This window comes from Cyrtonyx montezumae, unplaced genomic scaffold (assembly GCF_038088225.1).
Source record: "Cyrtonyx montezumae isolate F1298 unplaced genomic scaffold, pur_monq_1.0 scaffold_2, whole genome shotgun sequence".
Taxonomy (NCBI): Eukaryota; Metazoa; Chordata; class Aves; order Galliformes; family Odontophoridae; genus Cyrtonyx; species Cyrtonyx montezumae.
Window position 1 is genome coordinate 47548179 of NW_027071936.1, and position 19422 is coordinate 47567600.

Consider the following 19422-nt stretch of genomic DNA (forward strand, 5'->3'; position numbering starts at 1 on the left):
ACTGCTATAAACTAACTCAGAAAGCCTCAAAAGTCAAGTTCTTCTCTTCTTTTTTTAAAACCTTCCTGGGTTTAGTCTAGTAAAAAAAAAAATACTGTCTATTCCAAAAATGCATGTATGAACACTTAAGAGCCAACCAGAACCCCAAGAACAGGAAGAAAAAAAAGGATGAAAAGAAACAAACAGGAAAATAAATTAGTAAGTATTAAACAAAGAGAACTCTAGACAACCTTTAAGACAACCCTTATGACATAGAGCAGAAAGCATGTGATATTCTGAACTACGTTCTTAGTTAAGGTGAGGTCTAGAATACTTCAACAGTTCACCAACAAATAAGGAACTGAAAGTTGTTGGAGTGGGAAACCCTCCAGATAAGTGTCCTTGTTTCTGATTAAACTGTGAATCATAGGAACAAAATTTTACTTCAGTGATAGTGATTAGAGAAACCTTCAATCACAGCAGAAAGATGAGAGTCATTCAAAAGGACACTCAGGCTTAGGCAGAAGATTTGATGATGTGCCTGATAAAGTCAGCACTACTCAAACTGCTATCAGTGAATGCTAATTACATTGAATAACAGACTTCAGAATATGTTAATACACATCCATTTGTTTTCTCTTTGCCTTGCCATGAAAAGCACCATTTCTGTCCATCACAAAGGTAGCCTCCTTCAACACAGTGTGCAGGACCTCTTCTCACAGTTTTCATTCCACATAAACAACAGCTTTCTTCTTTTTTGCCACTTTGCTGGGCAGAATAAGCTTTTATTGTAATTGCTGTTCAATGCAGCGCAGAATGAGCTGAATGAGCTGGGCACTGGGTATTACCAAACCAAAAACCAAAATTCTAAACATAGATCTCTAGATTGAATGAAAGCATATTAAGCAGGAAAAATAGGGAGATTCACTTCAGAAGCACATGTCCAATCTGAAGCAAAAATGCCAACATACACATTATGCCAGTGATACAAGCAAAAGGACACCAAAACACAGCATAACATTCCTCACTAAGACTACTGTACAAATCACTAGAGAACAGGCATCAGCACAACTGTAGTCATAAAGTGTTTAACATGGATGTTCTGTACGTGACTGTATTACATTCTTTCTTATTATCATAATAGGCATCTTCTAACATTTTTAATTAATTATACTGAACTTATTATTACTAATAACAAATAATGCTTCAGATAAGAGGACATATTTCTCCAGCTATCCTTGATAGCTTAGTATAAGCTCAGATTTTACTGCTTCACATTCCATACATGCCCATCAATTTGTTTTCTTTTCCAGGTATCATCACCAGTGACAGCATCTGTTCCTATGAAGTTGTCAGACTCCATAAGAACTTTAGGAAAAAAAAAAAAAGACAAAACAATTTAAACTCATCTTAGTACCTACCCTGGTAAAGTAATTTCATTTTTCTTCTGACCATGACGATCAAAAATTTTCACAGTGTGATCACCTCTGAAAAAGAGCAAGACATAGAATGATTCCCTTTCTTCAACTGCAAGTTACAAATAAAAACTTTTCCTACATTGTGGTTTTATAAGTGCAGTAACATGCCTCAGAAATATCGTGTATTTGTAAATGAGAAAACAGATGTTCTGCTTTGGTATTTAACAATTATTATTTTTTTTACCCTACTTCCAATGATTACTATAGAGAAATGCAGTAAATATTTGCAATCTTACCCTGATACAGCAAGGAAATGCCCCAAAGTTTTCTGCCAAGCAAACTGCACTGAGGAACCAGACCAAGCTTTTTCTAATAGACTGAATACTTGCTGTAACCAAAAAGAAGAAAAACAAAAACAAACAAACAAACAAAAAAAAGGGTAAATTACACATCTTACCATCACAAGTTTAAAACAATATAGGAGCTTCCCCCATGAAAAAGACCACCACCATCTTCCAGATGACTCTAATGTATCAAAGTATCAAAATGCAAGAGAATAATCTTTTGGCTTGAGCTGGAGGAATTGAAGTTTCTGATGCTGGATGTTTGCATTGAGAACCATTGCGACTCTTCGCAGCAGTACCACTCTTTCTTTTTCAGCAGTGTGTGAAGACAGAACAAGGGGAAACAGCCAGAAACTGCAGCACAGGAGGTTCCACACAGATGTGCACAAGAACTTCCTTACGGTGAGGGTGACAGAGCACTGGCACAGCTGCACAGGGGGGCTGTGGAGTCTCCTTCTCTGGAGATATTCAATACCCGCCTGGATGCCTACCTGTGTGACCTGGTGTAGGGAGCCTGCTTCAGCAGGGGGGCTGGACTCGATGATCTCTTGAGGCCCCTTCCAACCCCTACAATTCTGTTAGTCTGTGATTCTCTTGCATGACCGCGTCAGACTCCTCCCTTCATATCCAAAGATGTTTAATTCTCTGAATTTTATGGAAAAGTGTGGGACCAAATAGCATCTTCAGCCACAGGGGACAACCAGAGCTCGCTATCTATTCTTTTAAAGCTGCACTGCCGGGTCTTAAAATTAGGGCCGGAAAACCACTGTTCTGTAAAAGCTTTTTGTTTGTCAGCACAAAACTTACCAGCTTTGTGTTATTCCCCGCCACCTGCACAGCTCGCTCTGGAACTCGGGCGTGTTGGGGCGACACCCCAACAGATTCACCCTTTTCTCCTCTACACCACTGCAGACACCACGCCTGGGGTCTCCTGGACGCCCGGGTTAACTTATTTGGTTTGCATTTTCCCCCTCCGCCGCGGGCGGACACGAGCCCAGCGGGGCCGCCTTGGGACGCTACCGCCGTACCGGCTCCTCGGCCCGGCGCTCCCCTCACAGGCCTCACGCACCGCACCGCGGCGGCCGAGGCGGCGCGGAATACGAACTTGGGCGCTCGGCCGCCCGGGGTCGTCCCCGCCGCCGCCCCCCAGGCCGAGACCCCACCGGCACACACCTCCCCCGCGTACGGCGGCCGGGCGGACTCACCTTCATCGCGCCCACCGATCCCCGCGCAGAGCCCCACCCGCATGCGCGACACTCAGCCCCAGCTGAGGGGAAAGCCCGAATTCCCCACCCACGGCGTCCGTGTCACCGCGGAAACGAGAAGGCCGCAGCCAATCAGGAGTGGCAGGCGGGGCCGCGCTCACGAGCCAATGGGAAAGCGGGGATTCCTTCGGCAGCGTAGTGAGGAATGCGGAATGCCCGTAAAGCGCGCACAAGAAGAGGCGCAATAAGAATAACGTTTCTTAATTAAAGCTGCGGACTCGGGTACACCAAATCGGTGTATCTAAGAAAAAAAAAAAAGACACCAACCCATCGAAACTGCATTTAAGTTCAGCTGTATTCAGTTTCAAACAAAGCAGGTTTCAACGCCAAGTTTCACCGCTTAGTAACTTTCCTTTAAACCAATAAATAGTTCTGAAATTTACTGAAATTTAAAATTACAAATGTACAAAGACTTTGTGTGTGGGACACTTGAAACTCCTGGAAAACATTCTGTGAGCCGACGGCTTCACGGGCCTGCAGGGAGCAGCACCGCACCGCACGCCGCCTTGAAAACACGAGGAACAAGGCACGGAAAAGCAAACACTGAAAGTCTAACAGAACATTCAGACTGTTCAAAACAGATGTCAAAAAAAGGCAAATGATGAAGCATAAATGTAATTAATATAATATGTGAGGCGTACACAAGGCTCCTGCAGGATGCTGAGCACGCACGCTCAGATGGCGGCTCAGCGTCTTGCAGGATTGGGCTCTTCACATTCTGAAGTAACTTCTCCAGAGGAAAAAATGGACGACTGCTTCATTTCATCTTATAAAACTATACCTTTCAAATTAGTGCAAAGCCTCGTGTAAGACTTATTGAGAATCAAAGTAGACTTTGAGTCTAGATGCAGTGGAATGCTTTGAAAAATTCAAAGTGCTCTTGTCAAACATCAGCTGCTTAACTTCTAATCACACGTCAGAATTCTTTCGACTAGTTACTCATGCTTATAGAATTTTCCTTAAAAATAACAATGTAAATATAAAAAACAAATTAGAGAAAAGGTACAGCGTTCTCCATCATACATAAGCCTTCAAAAATCCAAGTAGCAGACTGGATTTCAAAAACCTCCCACAGACATAATTAAATAGCAGATTTCTGTTAGCATTATAAGACAATATTTAAAATAAGGCTTTGGTTAAATAAAAATATTTCTAAACTAGGAATGATGGTAAAAGTGCAAATATTCACCAAATACACAACTTCATTTTTAAGGCAAGCATTGCACCTGCCATTTACAATGGTTTGCATTGTTTTGTCAGCCTGGATTATAACTCAGATACCTACAGCAAAACACGTTCATTATAGGCAAATTAAATATACGGGGTTGAACTCTGTAACTTGCTTCACCCAGAGGTATCAGTTGTATCGGTGGAATTGTATCTATTAATAGAATTATTCCTCTGCATGTTTGAGGGGTCAAGGCCGTAAATCAATAACATTTAATTATCCCAGTGAGTTCACAATGAGTTCACTCATTTCTTAGTATTTCCTCAATTGAGGTTCCTTGCTGGCAACATCTTGGTTGCAGCTGATTTGCTTGCAATTCTTCTAATGTGCAGGTAACAAAGATAATTCTTTAAAAAGTGCTTAAAATTGGTCCAAAAGAATAGAATCATAGAATCACCAAGGTTGGAAAAAAGCCACAAGATCATCCAGTCCAACCATTAAATAATAGGCATGTATATAGGTTGGAGGCCAAACACTTTGTTGTTGTAGATATCCTGCACCTCATATTCTTAGTTGGCTTGAGGAAAAAAGCTATTGGCTGAGCCTGTCGTAGAGAAAGTCACCTTCTCAAAGAAAATAATCTATAGTTTCACAGTCACAACACACGCTCCAGCTCTTCCTAAGCACAACGGTGCAACCTGCAACAAAAACACACATTCGTGAGAGTAATGTAGTCAGGTTTAAATCTTTTTTCTTAAGAATGACAATGTTTAAAGTTTGTAATAACGGCTGTACAGCTGCAGCAGAGAGGTGGTACCATCCAAACACACTGTTATCTTGACTTAAAATAAGCAAACATACATATTGGCCCAAAATTTAGACTTTAACAACTGTCTAAGGTAAATCAGCTGGAAGTGGGGGGAGGAAGCAGGGGGCGGGAGACTTAGAGTCTAACAAGCAAGTGCTTCATAGAAAAGGAGTAGCTTTTTTCACTTTGCAAAAACAACCACACTTGAAATTAACATGTATACCTGCGTCCATTCATTTGTCTGGGGATCATAAGACTCCACTGTGTTAAGGTATGTTTGACCATCATATCCTCCAACAGCGTACAACTTGTCACCAAGAAGACATACTCCCACTGCATCTCTGCTAATGCTCATAGAAGCCACAGCAGTCCACACATCTGTTTTTGGATCATACCTAAAAGATAATTTGTGTTATGCTCTAAAACTGTTGCCAAAAATTCATGGCAAAAAATGAATAGTACTGAAACTGACACCCTCAGCGTAGCAGAGAACAGGTATGGCAACACAGACTTGGGTGTTAATTACAAAGGACTGTTTTCCCTGATACTCTCTTCTAAAACATTTCTTTAGTCATCTGATAACACAGTACTAATTGCGCATCCACTTTGTGCTGTTTTCCATGCAGTAATATAAACACACACACAGAGCTGTTCTTGCTATATTTCGTAGTGCACTGATAAACATAAACATACACTCTGGGAACAGTTCTGGTGCTATACTATACTGTAGTACAGCAAATACTTGCTTTAAGTGGTAATTACCAAATGTCACAGTTCAAGTTAAATGTGGTTCTAAAGAAAGTTACTTGTCAAGAGAGATCACCATTTCCCTGTTGGAGAAGGTTCTGGATGAAATGCAAAACTCTTCAAGACAATTTACAGCACTTCCTGAATCACAGCTGTGCATCATCAGAATAATTGAAGACAGTTTAATGAAAATAATTGTCATTCTAGAATAATACCGGCATTCTTTACAAGTCAAACTAATAATTAGATAGGAGGGTCCATGCTATTGTTATGCTAAGAAACTTGCTTTAACTTGACTGAAGGAGACAAATACAAGTACCCAACTGATGGAATCACGTGGCTCTGAAGGGCTCTAAGGAACTACACAAAGAAAATATTAGGCCAAGAAACCATCCTAATTTCACATTTGTTAGAAGCAAGTGGTCTTAAGTTGTTCATATAAAGAACATGAATGTAATGAACTCTTTAATAATTTCACCTTTTGTTCTTTATTCAGAGTACTCCAGAAATGTATTTTCCATGCAGGCATACTCATAGTATGGAAATGCTAAAAAAGCTCATGCTGCTAATAGAAGTACAATGTAGTGAGAGGGAAATTCTTAAGCTGCAGATAGAATTTATTTTCAATTTAAGTTACTTTATAATTCATTCATAAAGTAATGTACTTCTCTGAGAAAAGTGTCTTTTATTGCAAAATGTAGTGGTAAACAGCTATTCAGAAGCTTCATGTGATTTTATGTGAGTAAAGTAATTTTTAGAGAAGCTACTTCCATGAAGTTAATCCTAAATTGCTTTTTAGACTGGCATTTTTGGAATGACTAGCAGGATAGGCTTTCACGGGGATATTACCTTTCTACGCAGTCTGACAACCTGGATGTTAAGTTTGATGCTGGAGCATCATGACCACCGATGGCATACAAGAACCCATTCCAGGTAGTTACACCTACACCACCTCTTCTTTTTGACATTTGAGCACAGAGGGTCCATTTGTTTGTATGAGGATCAAAACATTCTACCGACTTAAGACAAGAACTTCCATCTCGACCACCAACTGCATAAAGTCTATGAAGTTAAAAAAAAAATAAAGTATAAATAAATATCGCGTGACAAGATGCAAGTTAACTCAGGTTTCCAGTGATGTATGAAGAACTTCCAAATTTCTTAAGAAGACAAGTTTAAAAGACTTTAGACGTCCTATAAAATGTTCTGTTTCTAAAAGTCAGATTATACAGTTTTGCTCCCAAATTTTCCCACCGTGATGATTAATACACAATAACAATGACAGAAAATGGATTATCTCTATAGCACATTTACTTTCCAACTTGTGCCTATAGCTAAGAGTTTCAAAATGTGTGACTTGACAAAGGTGCACCTCTAGCAGGGTCACAGGGACAAAATTCAGTAAGCTATTTGTGCATGCAAGAACTCTGCCCTGCCTCTTCTCTTCTTCTAGTATTTTTGAACCTGAAATTTAGTTTATGAATAGCAGTGCTATGTTAAGTCCCTTATATCCCCTAGGTGGCCTAGTTACCTCAGTTCTTAACATTTGTTATTAACACACCATTTAAATTCTTCGGAAAATAAGGATAGAAAGGAAAGATTGGTTTAGGTGCACTGCACTACCACTGATGAATCTTTAAAAGTAATAAACAAAAATTAATAAAGAGTTCTGGCAGCATTTATAAGCAACATAGGCTTAAAAGCAGAAGTGCCCAGCAATGCTATTTTGAAAAGTAAGAGTGCAGAAGGCATTCTGTAGAAGGAGAAACACATCAGAAGTGAATTTCAGTTTGATATCACCTGAATTATCATTAATGACATCCCTTCATAGTTTAAGGCATATTACGGTACAGTTAAATAATCATACAAACACTAAGTACAGTGTTTAGTGGTGAACTTGGTAGCTTTACATAATAGATGCACTTCATGATCTTAAAGATCTTTTCCAACCAAATGATTCTGTGATTCTATATGATGATAATATTAACAATTACCACCATTTACTATGAAGCTGTATTCAAGATGTTCTCAGACCAGGAAACATCACTGTGTCTTTGTTGTTTTTTGCTGTTGTTGTTTTGTGGTTTTTTGTTTTGTTGTTTTTCAATATATATTAACCAACAAACTTAAATACAAACCTCTGGTAAATATGACTGACCTAGTAGCTCTCAGTAAAAAAATGAATGTCATTTAAATAATGCATTTCCATGGAAGTGCCCATGTTTAATAACAAAAATAAAGTAAGGAATGTACAGAAGTATATTAAGAAATCATACTGAAGTTCCAAAAAAAACTATGACTAAGAATCATCCTTTTAAGCAACGTGGCATTTAAAAGAAGCCCATTGCTCTCTCCTCCCCTAGAAACATGAGAGAATTTTGATCACATCTGCAGTGATTACACATTCAGGATATGGAGAAAGATATATTCTATTCACAATGGTTTTGAGCAAATTATCTGAAATCTGTTAAGTTTGCAGACGCTACAAGAATGTGCAGAAATTACTGCTTCCCCAGCTGAAAGGTAATAAATTTGCAAGCACTTTCAAACCTTTAACTATAGACATCTAACACTGCTGCTTATGTTAAGAGTTTAAGCTATGTTCTAAAATAACAGAAAATATAAAACTATTTTTGGTGCTTTTTACCAGACCTGGGACCCTCTGCTGAAACCATAGGAAGTTTTAGACCTAACGTAGTTCCAAAAGCAGCCCAAGGCACTCTGCTTGCTGGTTGTTCAAGTTCTTCCCTCCTTCCTGCATCCAGGCGAGCATTTTCACTCATTCCTGGACTTGTTCCAGATCTCACATGACCCTTTGCAAGTACATTTCAGCTGTACTAATTAAGCCTTCCAAGGAAAAATAAGAAAAAAATAACGAAGAGCTTTTTGCTTGCTTACGGTACTCAGACAGCTCAAGGGAGATGCGTCAGACAGGACGTAACCAAGAAGATACAGTTTATGGTCAAGAGGGTGATATATTCTGATATAAAGATAATAATAGTAAATTAGGTTAACTTGGTATTCACTAGCCATAATGACAAATACGTGATTTAGATAAGCTGACTACAGGGCTGGTGGAAAACTGGATGGACTGCTGGGTGCAAAGGGCTGTGATCAGCAGTACTGAAGTAACCAGCTGGCAGCTGCTTACTAGTGCCATCGCTCTTAGGCTGATAAAAGTGCCTTGATACTGCTTAATGTCTTCATCTGAAAAACGTAATGGAAAATCAGCCTTAGGAAGTTTGCTAATAACATCAAATTAAGGGGAGTAGCTGGTATGCTGGAGGGCCTGCCTGTTACTCAGGGAGACTCATATAAGCAACAAAAGTGGCCTGACTGCAGTCTTCAGAAGTTTAGCAAAGGCAAAGTCCTGCACATGGAATGGCATATTCCCATGCAATTGTATATGGTGGGAGATGACTGAAGAAAAAGCAGCTTGGCAAAAACAGACTTGGAGGTTCTAGTAGACAATAAATTGAATTCAAATTAGCAGTATACTGGACTTCAAGTAACCATAGCTGAGCTCTCTTATTCAGTATGTATAAGACTGCATTTGCACACTGTGTCTGTCTTTGGGCTCTTGGTGTAAGATCTTGTTGTACAGTATCAAGTCCAGCTGATGATCACTGAGATGATAATGGAGCTAGAACACAACTTATGAATTGGGCAATCTTAAGAAGATAGCTAAGGACGTATCTTTTTGCTGTCTCCAGCCACTAATAAGTGGTTATATAGGTCGTAATTCACAGAAGTACACACTGAAAAGAGAACAAGAGGCAAGTTGAAATATGGGGAATTCCACTTACACTGTAAAGGAAAGACATTTGGTACAGAGATGGTAAAATAATGGAACAGGTTGCCCAGAAAGGCTTTTGAATCTCAATCCTTAGCAGCCATCTAAAACTCAGATCACCTGAGCTAGCTCAGTTAACTTTGAAACTAGATCCTACAACTTTAGGGTTGGTCCTACTTTGAGTTGTTGCTGGATCAGATGACTCCAGAACATTCCTTTCAACCCTAATTCATCTAGTATTATGTGATTCTAACTTTACTTTGGTAATTACTTTGTTCAAGAAACACTTGTGTTTTGGGCTCTATCAAATAATTAAGCTCAGTTCAAAGGAAAACAGTATCACTGGAAGTCTAGGAAAAACAAAAAGCCTACTAATAAGGACTGAAGAAGCTAGAGTTACTCTCTCTTAAGGAGAGAATCCTTAGGGGACATGTGTCCTTAAGCACAACACGCTGCACAAATAGGAAGGAAAAGATTAATTTTCCATGATCACTTTGGATAGAACAAACAAACAAAAAAATACAAACCAGCAAGAGGTATTCATGACTTGACAAATGGAGAACTCAGAGCTGAATTAACAGTTAAGCAGGTTGCTTAAGGAAGCTGCTGAAACTTTCCCATGGGAGAAAGATTTAATAAAATCACTTCTGCTGAGTGATTTAGATATAATTGATTCAGCTTTGTGGTTACAGATAGGATCAGGAAACTCCTTGAGGTCACTTGCAATCACATCCTGTGACAGCACAAAATGACCTAGTTGAGTATGATTTGCACAAGGATTTAAGTACATTTTCACTGAAAAACAGTTTTAGAACTTTCAGGTACCACTTCAGATCAGATTTAATTCTGCAACAGTTTACTATTCTCATTGAGTTAATACAATATGATGTGAGTACCCTTCCTGAACTTCTTTAAGCTATCACAGTAGGAGGAAATCACTGTAATCTCACTGGTTCTTAATGCTATCAACATATTATCTGTCAAGAGAAATAACAGTCATTGAGGAAGACCTGTTAATCATGTATTAATTAATACATAATAGTAATAAATTGGAAGTTGCCTTCACATACTTTCCATTTAATATTGCTACACCAACAGTGCTCCTTGGAGTTGACATGCTAGCTACAAAGTTCCATTGACGAGCTTGTGGATCCCATCTTTCTACTGTATTCAGGTAGCTCCAGCCATCATGTCCTCCTACAGCATACATGGGGCCTTCCAATACAGCTACTCCTAAAAAAATAGAATAAAGATTGCATTTTCCTAGTGACAGTTCAGTGTGCATCAAAAAACGTTTTACAACAAAAAACAGATTTCCTTTAGGCAGACATTGCTGGATATAATCTGAAGGAGAAAATAAGTTCAATAAAAAGCTGGCATTAAAACAAAGACATTCTCCCACTCTATCCCCAAAATATAATTCCTGAATAATTTTTGACCAGCTAACCTTATAAAACATATAAGTGTTCAGCTTTTACAGAAAGCTACATACCAAGACCATGACGATGTGTGGACATAGGTGGCATTACACTCCAGGTTTTTGTTCTGGGGTTGTAGCACTCCACAGTATTCAAGGTTTTCAGTCCATCTCTGCCACCAACAACGTACAATTTATCATCTAAGACTGCAACTCCAAACTGTAATCTTCGTCCATTCATGTTTGCAACAGGAGTCCACATGTTGGTACGAAGTTCGTACTTTTCAATGCTCGTAGCTCCTGAATGACAACATCCACAAGTTATTAAAACAAGTTTAATCTCAGCTATTACGGTAGCTTTTACTTCAGCAACATATTGATCCTACATGACAGCATAAAATCCTACAGCATGTTCTTAACTGCATATACACATAGTCCTTTTTGACTTCCTCAAGAACCAACCACAGCATAATAAATAAGGATTTTTCAATGCTTTTCAAGACAATAAGCAGAATTTTTACCATCTTTAAATAATGAAGCTTTTAGAAAAATTAATTTTAGGAATATAAATCAACCTTGTGAAATTCAAATATATACTGAACTCAATTGTTTCATAATACTAGGAAAAAAATCTAGTTATGTGACATGAAGCTTTCAAGTGCAAAACAGACTATGAGATGAAAAACTATAAAGATTCAAATTATCTGTACAGAAAGTATTAACTTCAAAACATAGGATAAATGAAAACACATTATCTACCATAACTTTTCTAACTTGCCAGATTCCTTCTAACTACCATTAGCCAGCACTGAAGCTTATATAAGGAAAAAAAAATCCAAGTAGATGACAGACCTATTTAACAATTAGTCAGAAAGCAATTCTTTTTTTTTTCTTTTATACATGGACTTGTCACCATTATGCATTTTCTTCTTTTTCTAGATTACTTCCCACTTGAGTAAACGTGGATTAGCTTTCACTCAATTCAACATTTTACTACTCAGAAATCAGATATTCCCCTGACAAATTCAAATCAATCATTACTTCCAGGATGTTTGTGCTCTCTTCAGCGCTACTTAGCTTTTTTTTAGCTATCCTTTTATGATGTTCATTTCTATGCTGCAAAATATTTGACTTAACAGAATTAACATGCTATATAACTAACATGTTATAAAAACATATTTCCAGCATTTCTTGGACAAAATGAAACAAAAAACCAACAAAAACCCAACCCTCATTAACTAATCATTATATAAGCCAAGACCTTTTGTTGCATCCATTCCTCCAACTGCAAACAACACTCCCACTGTAGATTTTCTAGGTTTGGTGCGAGGACTTTGTAACATAGGTCGTCTCTCTGGCAACAGATGGTACTTCATTGCTTCCATAATGAGTTTTTGACACTCAATGTCATCCCTAAAGAGTGCATTATTTTCCATATCTGCCAGAAACTGCAAAAAAGATTGAAAATTAAACAAGCTGAATTGCTATAAACCACACAGAGTATAAAAACAAAATCATTTTTTTCAAAAAAATTCCATTGGTTGATTTATAATGGACATATTCAAAAAGTTCACATAAACAAGACAAAGGGCAAAGATAAAACAGCAATTTAAAAAAAATTACATTTTAAGTGGAACCCTTGAGTATGCAAAACAGGAAGGCCATCTGATCTTAAGGGATGACTCAAGCCTAATGGAACCAAGAAGAAAACAATCCTCTCACATTTCAGTGCCACCCCAAGTATGTTCAGTGAAATGGATCAGACTTTGGGTATGTGAGTCGATTCAACTTCACTCTCTGATTTTCAGATGCACCCAATCCAGGCCTGTGAAAGCTGTTCCAGACACAGGCTGAATGTTTTAATGTATTCTATTCTTGACTCTGCAGTGACCCACAGTAGGATAACAATTATTACAAACACTTGAAAAATATTTTAACGTCAGGGATACTAGCAAATTTGAGAAATATTACATTTTAACTCTGACCTAAATAAAGGCTACTAATAGAAATTATTAAATTTAAAGATTCTGGAGCCTTTTGTACTCCACGTTGGTCAGATTGCTAAAAATATGTTAGTAGTAGGTTAAGTGTCCCAACTGCAATTATTACAAGACTAGACAACTGGGAATCTTCTGAGCTGCAAGACATGGCCTGAGTAACAGAAGAAAAGCAACAAGAGAAACACCCCACTGTGACTCTGGCAGTTGTCAGTACAAGAAAAACAAATACCTTTTGTTCCCCTTCACAAAATCCAAGTAAACATTAAAATACCAAGTCCACAAGATACAATGAGATCTTACTGCTGATCTGACCACCAGTAACAAAACACAACCTACCTACCTTTTTCATGGGTTTCTCACCCCCTCTCCCAAACTAAAGAGAAAGTCTCTCACAGTACCAGTTTCAATCTCTGAATGCAACTTCATCTCAGGTAAAAAGAAATGCAATCTATGAGGGATGCTCTGAAAGTAATGCCTCTTATTACACTGACCCACAATGTCAGAGGCAGATGGTGGTGCTATGGCAGTACAGGTGGAGCCTTCCTGCCAATATTCTGTTACATGTTGTTGCAGTGTGACAGATGGCAGCAGAAAGGCAGGCTGATAAGGAAGTGTGCATGAAGCAAAGGTGTGTTGCTGAATTCCTCCGTGCAGAAAAAGTTGCGCCCAGTGACATTCATCGGTGCTTGCTGAATGTTTATGGAGACACATCAACAGATGTGAGCACAGTCAAGCAATGGGTGGTGCATTTCAGCAGTGGCAACAGTGACACAAAAGACAAGCCAATAACAGACGACCTGGCATGCAGGCTCTTGTTCATCTCTGGAAAAAATGCATGGCTATTAATGTGGCTATTTTGAAAAAGTGTTTTGGAGCTGAGAATTTGCTCAAATAGTGGCATTGTGCTCTTTATATCTGTTGTTGTTTCCATGGAAATAAACAGGCAGCATCACTTTTGGAGCAACCCACAGAAGATTGTTTTGGGATTCAAAAAATCCAATCATTCTTTAAATTTACTGTAAACAAATATACTGTAAATGTTCCTCACATAAAGTATTTGGAATTGGCTTAAGTGAAAAGTTTTCCTTCCTGTTATATCCAAGTTTTATTAATGTAGCTTCTTGTACTAGAAGAAGCATTTATAACTGAGTAGTTACGAATGATACAGTGAGCATGAAATTGCAGTCATTGGAAACTTTATGAAAAGAAACATAGCCCAGATACTTGATCAGAAAGGAAGATGAACTCATATTGTAACTCAGGAAGTGGTTAATCATCTTTTTCATTTATTTATCTATCAGAGATGGAATAGTGGCCACCTTACAACTTGAGAAGCTGACAAATTTTCATCTTTAGCTTCTTACAAATATTTAGGACACTGTTTGCATTAACAAAAGACAATAGAATGTTAAGTACAAAGAGATGCATAGAAATACAACCTATGAAACTGACAATTCATCACATTTGTTTTTTTTCCATTGCTACAATTTTGAAGTATTTCCCAAAGTTTTTTTCGAGTATATCATTCTAGAATTCTTTACATCTCTGCTTGCAGCATTATTGATTTGGTAAGTTGTTCAATTTTCTAATTTCATTTCTTTCAAATAGCTTTAACTCTTCAACTGTAAAATTGGAAACCTTTTCATTATGTTATGTTTTCTGACAGATTGCCTCACATCATCATGAAGCAAAACATGATTGTGAAAATTCATTAAGGCTGTTTGGGGCACTTTAACCCAATTTACTTGATGCACTAATAGCTCCCTCATAAAAATCACAGCTTTAACACTGTCAATTGATAAAGAAAAGGGCAACAGCAAAAAAAAAAATTAAAAATGTAAGTGTATATTTGGCAAAGACATGAAAAATTAAAGCTAAAACAATATGTGGAATTTGATATTGATTTTGTGTTTCATTCTGCTATTTTCCTCATCAGAGGTTATTCAGAGAACATAATTTGATTTCAGTACTCATGGAGAAAATTCTGTACCTTCAACTTATAAATATTTTTCAGTTAAATATAAGGAATACAAAAATGCTTACAGACTTTATACTTCAACATTAATCTATTAAAAGCTCATTAAAGAAGGATAGTTTCCTCCATGGCAAACTGGTTTCTTTCATTGCATTATGCTTCCAGAAGAAGTGTGTTGCAAAGTCAAAGTCACAAGTGAGAAAACAGTGCCACTGCATATGTCATAATCAGTATGAAAGCATTAATACCAAAAACCCTGCTTCTGCATCTTACCAGCCAACTGTAAGATTCCAGATTAGAGGCCACACACAGCATTATTTGTATGCATTCTATGTTGTGTTATTGAATTCTACTTATTATTCACATTTCATTTAAAAAAAAATCTTTTTTAACAGAGGTAATTTTCATTAAAACTGAAAATCCAAGAGCAAATACTTAAAACTTTGTAATGTGCGTTGAATATTTCTAAATGAAGGGACAGCAAGGAAGACCAGCACAAGAAAGAGGAAAATGCTTGACATGCCTGCTATCATATAACAACTACAGTGCCACACGTGACACTACCAAAAGGAGTCACTCCCACTAGAGTAGGAAAACTGCCATTCAAAACAAATAAAAAAACCAAGAACTTTTCTTCCTCAATAATGCATGCAAATGTCTAACAAGGAAAAAAAGCACCAACAGGGAAGAACAAGTACCCAAAGATGGATTAACAAGAGTTAATGGAAGAAACAAGTAATTCTAAATTATTTATTTGACTGTATTTCCTAAATCTCAAGGACAACTGCTAACTATATGAAGGAAATATCATTGTTCAAAATATGTTGTTCAAATTCCTTGAAGAAGATAGTAAAAAGGACATGTTTTAGTGACAAATATATCATTGATAATCATCTTTTTGGGCAATTGAAGCAATTTTTTTCATAGAAGCTCCACCCCTTTTGTCTCCTTACAGATCTCAGGTTAGGATCAGAACGTGCTGCAGTTCACAACAAAGTATCATGCCTAAATAACACGTTAAGTCCTTACATGCAGCTCTAAGAATCCAAAACACTAAGGAATCTAGATGCTTTTGTGATCTGTCACTATCTCCATATAGATGCTGTAGGCATGCCCACTATGACTACAGTATAAACTATGGATGAATTGAACAATTTACTTGTGGAGCAAGTAGAGGCAGTCTAATGTAAGCCAGGAGTTTACTGAGATCTTTCCTTCTCTGTTCCAAATCATGTCGAACCCATGTAAGTAGTGCATTCAATATAGTTTCTTCATTAGGAATATTCATGTCATCACTTGCTAAAAGCTTTGCAATTTCAGTGGCTGGCAGCAATAGAAATTCCTGGTTTCTAATTACTTCCATGAAATTTTCCTGAAAAAGAAAAAAAAAAGGAATTTGAATATAGGTGTCAGCATCATCTGAAGACAGTTGCAGGTGCTTTGTTTTTATTTTTAAACGAATTTCCACTATCCTTTCCCACTTGTCCTTCGTTCACACTACCTCTCAGCTGTGCTCGCAAACACCATAGGAGAACCGACCTAGGACAAAAAACTATGTATGGAGTTATTCTGACTAATAATATTTCTTAGACTTTTATGGTCCCTCTTATACAGTACATTTAAAAAAAATAAGTACAATTTGTTTCTGTTGACTATGAAAATACTTTGTCAAGCAAAGAGCACAACATGCTACAGCAGTTACTGAGCACATCTGTAACATATTTCATTAATGATAGATTAAAGTACAGCAATTTGTTTTCAGGGGAAGCAATTTCACTGATGATTTTCATTGGGGCATTTGAATTTTATTTTGTGCACTTTACACAGCTGATTGAATACGTGGACAGGAGCAAAGCATGCAAAGAATCCAGAATACTGTATACCCTTTCATTTATTATGATTCAATTTTCTAACTTTTGTTCTGTCATTTCCAGCTACAAATCCTTAGTTCGGGGGTAAGAAAATTCTCAGTAGCTAACATTTCTCACATTGATATCCCGTTACTTCAGAACACTGAGACATGCAGAATATTCCAAACGGATTCTTAAAAGCTTAGGCAGAAATAGCAGAAGAGTACATATACAGAAACATAATCAGCACCACACACGTAAAATGAGAAACCTGAATTTTATTTTAATTTTTTAATGTAAGAGAAAAGTTTAAGATTATATCTAACTTCTTTCCCCACACACCTTTACAAGACAATGAAGGAAAGAAAAGTAGAAGCAGTCTATAAATCACAGGTTCTTATACATTAATAGCTCAAAACCCAACTTACACTCCAAAGTGAGAATAGTTTCACGACAATAAAACAGTATTACCATCAATTTAGTAAATGTACTGTTGATTGCTAGATAGCTAAATAACTGCATGCTGGTTTTACTCTTACATTACACACATCTCCAAAAACAGTGGAGGATAATACGCACTAGATCCACATATGGGCAAGTCTTACTGGGACCCATATCAAAATTAGTCCTCTTTAGTATCTTGTTTAACAAGATACTAAGAAGTGCACACTAATGAAAAAACTTTGAATTAGGACATACGCACAAAAAAACCCCAAAACATTTTTAGGGCAAGAAAAGCAACAGGGAGTAACTCGAAAACAGAAGCAGAACCAATACTGCAAAGCAGATATAAACTTAGAAAAAAAAAAAGTCAAGAAAAACACACAATACAGTTTGGCACTGAAAAGGTTATTGCTCAATCTCAATTTCATTCAAAACTAGGTGCCTCCAAAAATGCTAATGATTTAAAGAATATTGAGTGAAGTGGAACAGCTATTAAGTATTTAAACAATCCATCTTATTTTAAAGCCACACATACATAAATGACTACAAAATGTTTAAGGGGAAAGATTATAGCAACTCCACAGGTATCTCTAGGGCTGATATTAGGAAGAGACTTAGAAGTGTTATCTGTGCACATAGCAAACAGCTGTGTATTCCTGGACAGAATTTGCAAAGAAAAGTTTTACACTTAGTACCTGAAAAGCTTTCTGACTAGTGTGATCCAACTAGCTACAGAGTGCTTCCGGACGAAAATTGTAATGGGTTACAAGGGAGACAGAACTGTCTTCTCCCCTTTAATTAGCTATTTATTACAAAATTAAAGAAAATGAGAAAATAGAATAATTAAAATCAGTGAAAGGACCGTACAATACTCAGTAGGACTACACATGCAGTTTGTTTATTTTACTCAGTTTGGAAGGAAGTTACAGCTAAAAATTATTCCCAGAGTTTGAACACGCAGTTCACAGAAATTCACATTTCACTGAGTTCATTTCTTTCACTGCCAGTTTTCAGTTGACTCTGTCCTATAGTGTATGCAAGCTGCAGCTGTGCTTTTAGTTTTGGTGAACAGACAGGCAGCGAGCACTGATAGAGAGAAAAGTCAGCACTCAACTACCTTAGGCTTTCCACACTGTCTATCCAGATCACTGGAAGAGGAAGGGAAAAGCACCTGGTATGGAAAGTTTCCTTTGTCTCTGAAGGCAACAACAAGCTGATCTTATATAAAACAGTAATCTTTGGAAAGCATTTTTCCAACTGGATTCAATCACTTCAACAGCTGTTGTGTGTAAAAAGCATGATTTTCCTTCTTGCTGCTTGCAGACAATTGCCTTCTGATGGGAACAAATTAAACTTCCTCTTGCTCTCATTCTATTTTTAAAGTAGAGACTACTTTTGAACATAGTATCAAAGCATTCTCAGCCACAATCTTGGGCCTGTATCTGGGTTTTGTTTTTTTATGATCAAAATCTGACAATTCCCCTTCCTCTACAGAGATTCTGAAGACAAAAAGGAGGAGCCAGTGTATCTCCTACCATTCTTAACCTCCTCATTAGCCTCTGCTTTCCTTCTTCTTATGAGAACTCTCTGGAAGAACAGGATATTTCAGAGAACAAACAGCCCGCAGTTTCAGCTGGAAACTTAAGCACGTAGCCTGAGTTTTACGTACTAGTTAATGTACGGATACAGCAGTATTGTTCATTCAGATCACAATCTTAAATTCACCCTTGAGCAGCTGCAGAACGAATAATACTTATATTCTCAACCAGAGGTCTGTCTGGGTCTTGGTACAGACCAAGAAATACTAGAAGCACATGAAAAAGGTCATGATACTTATTTTCAAATGATACATAACACAGTTTATCCAGTTATATGGTTAGGCTCCCCCTGAACTATATCAGAAGGATGAAAAAAATCTCAGAGTGCATCAAAACACTCCCAAGCTGAGAAGAACTGTACACAGATGTCCAACAGGAATCTCTAGCCACAGGGATAGTCTGAACCTGGATACAAATGAAAAGCAAGAAGAGCTTGACCCATAAGATCTGAGGGTGAATGTAGTCTTGTCATCTAATGGCTGTTTCAGCAAATTACGGGTGCAGAAATATAAAATTCTTGTTTTAGGCATTAATGAAAACGTGGGGTCTGGCCACTTGTAGACAAAAAAAACCCCTTCTTTTTCATGTATGGAAGATTTCTGATTAAATTCAACAA

At 37.5% G+C, this 19422-nt stretch overlaps 2 protein-coding genes across 7 annotated transcripts in view; both read right to left on the bottom strand.

The window, feature by feature from the left end:
• WDR19 (WD repeat domain 19) overlaps positions 1–1782 on the bottom strand; it is a 30725-nt gene extending 28943 nt beyond the window's left edge. For both annotated transcript variants that reach the window (XM_065737110.1, XM_065737109.1), the window contains exons 1-2: positions 1694–1782; positions 1401–1466 (exon numbers count right to left, since the gene is read on the bottom strand). The gene's annotated coding sequence lies outside the window, so the exon portion shown is untranslated. The remainder of the gene's footprint in view (positions 1–1400; positions 1467–1693) is intronic.
• Positions 1783–3501: 1719 nt separating this feature from the next.
• The window catches only part of KLHL5 (kelch like family member 5), a 49849-nt gene continuing 33928 nt past the window's right edge, over positions 3502–19422 (bottom strand). For all 5 annotated transcript variants that reach the window (XM_065737135.1, XM_065737134.1, XM_065737137.1 and 2 more), the window contains 7 exons: positions 16074–16286; positions 12201–12387; positions 11015–11239; positions 10593–10755; positions 6579–6791; positions 5206–5377; positions 3502–4872 (listed from right to left, as the gene is read on the bottom strand). In XM_065737135.1, coding sequence (XP_065593207.1) covers positions 4816–4872; positions 5206–5377; positions 6579–6791; positions 10593–10755; positions 11015–11239; positions 12201–12387; positions 16074–16286 — 1230 coding nt within the window. In that variant the 3' untranslated portion in view covers positions 3502–4815. The remainder of the gene's footprint in view (positions 4873–5205; positions 5378–6578; positions 6792–10592; positions 10756–11014; positions 11240–12200; positions 12388–16073; positions 16287–19422) is intronic.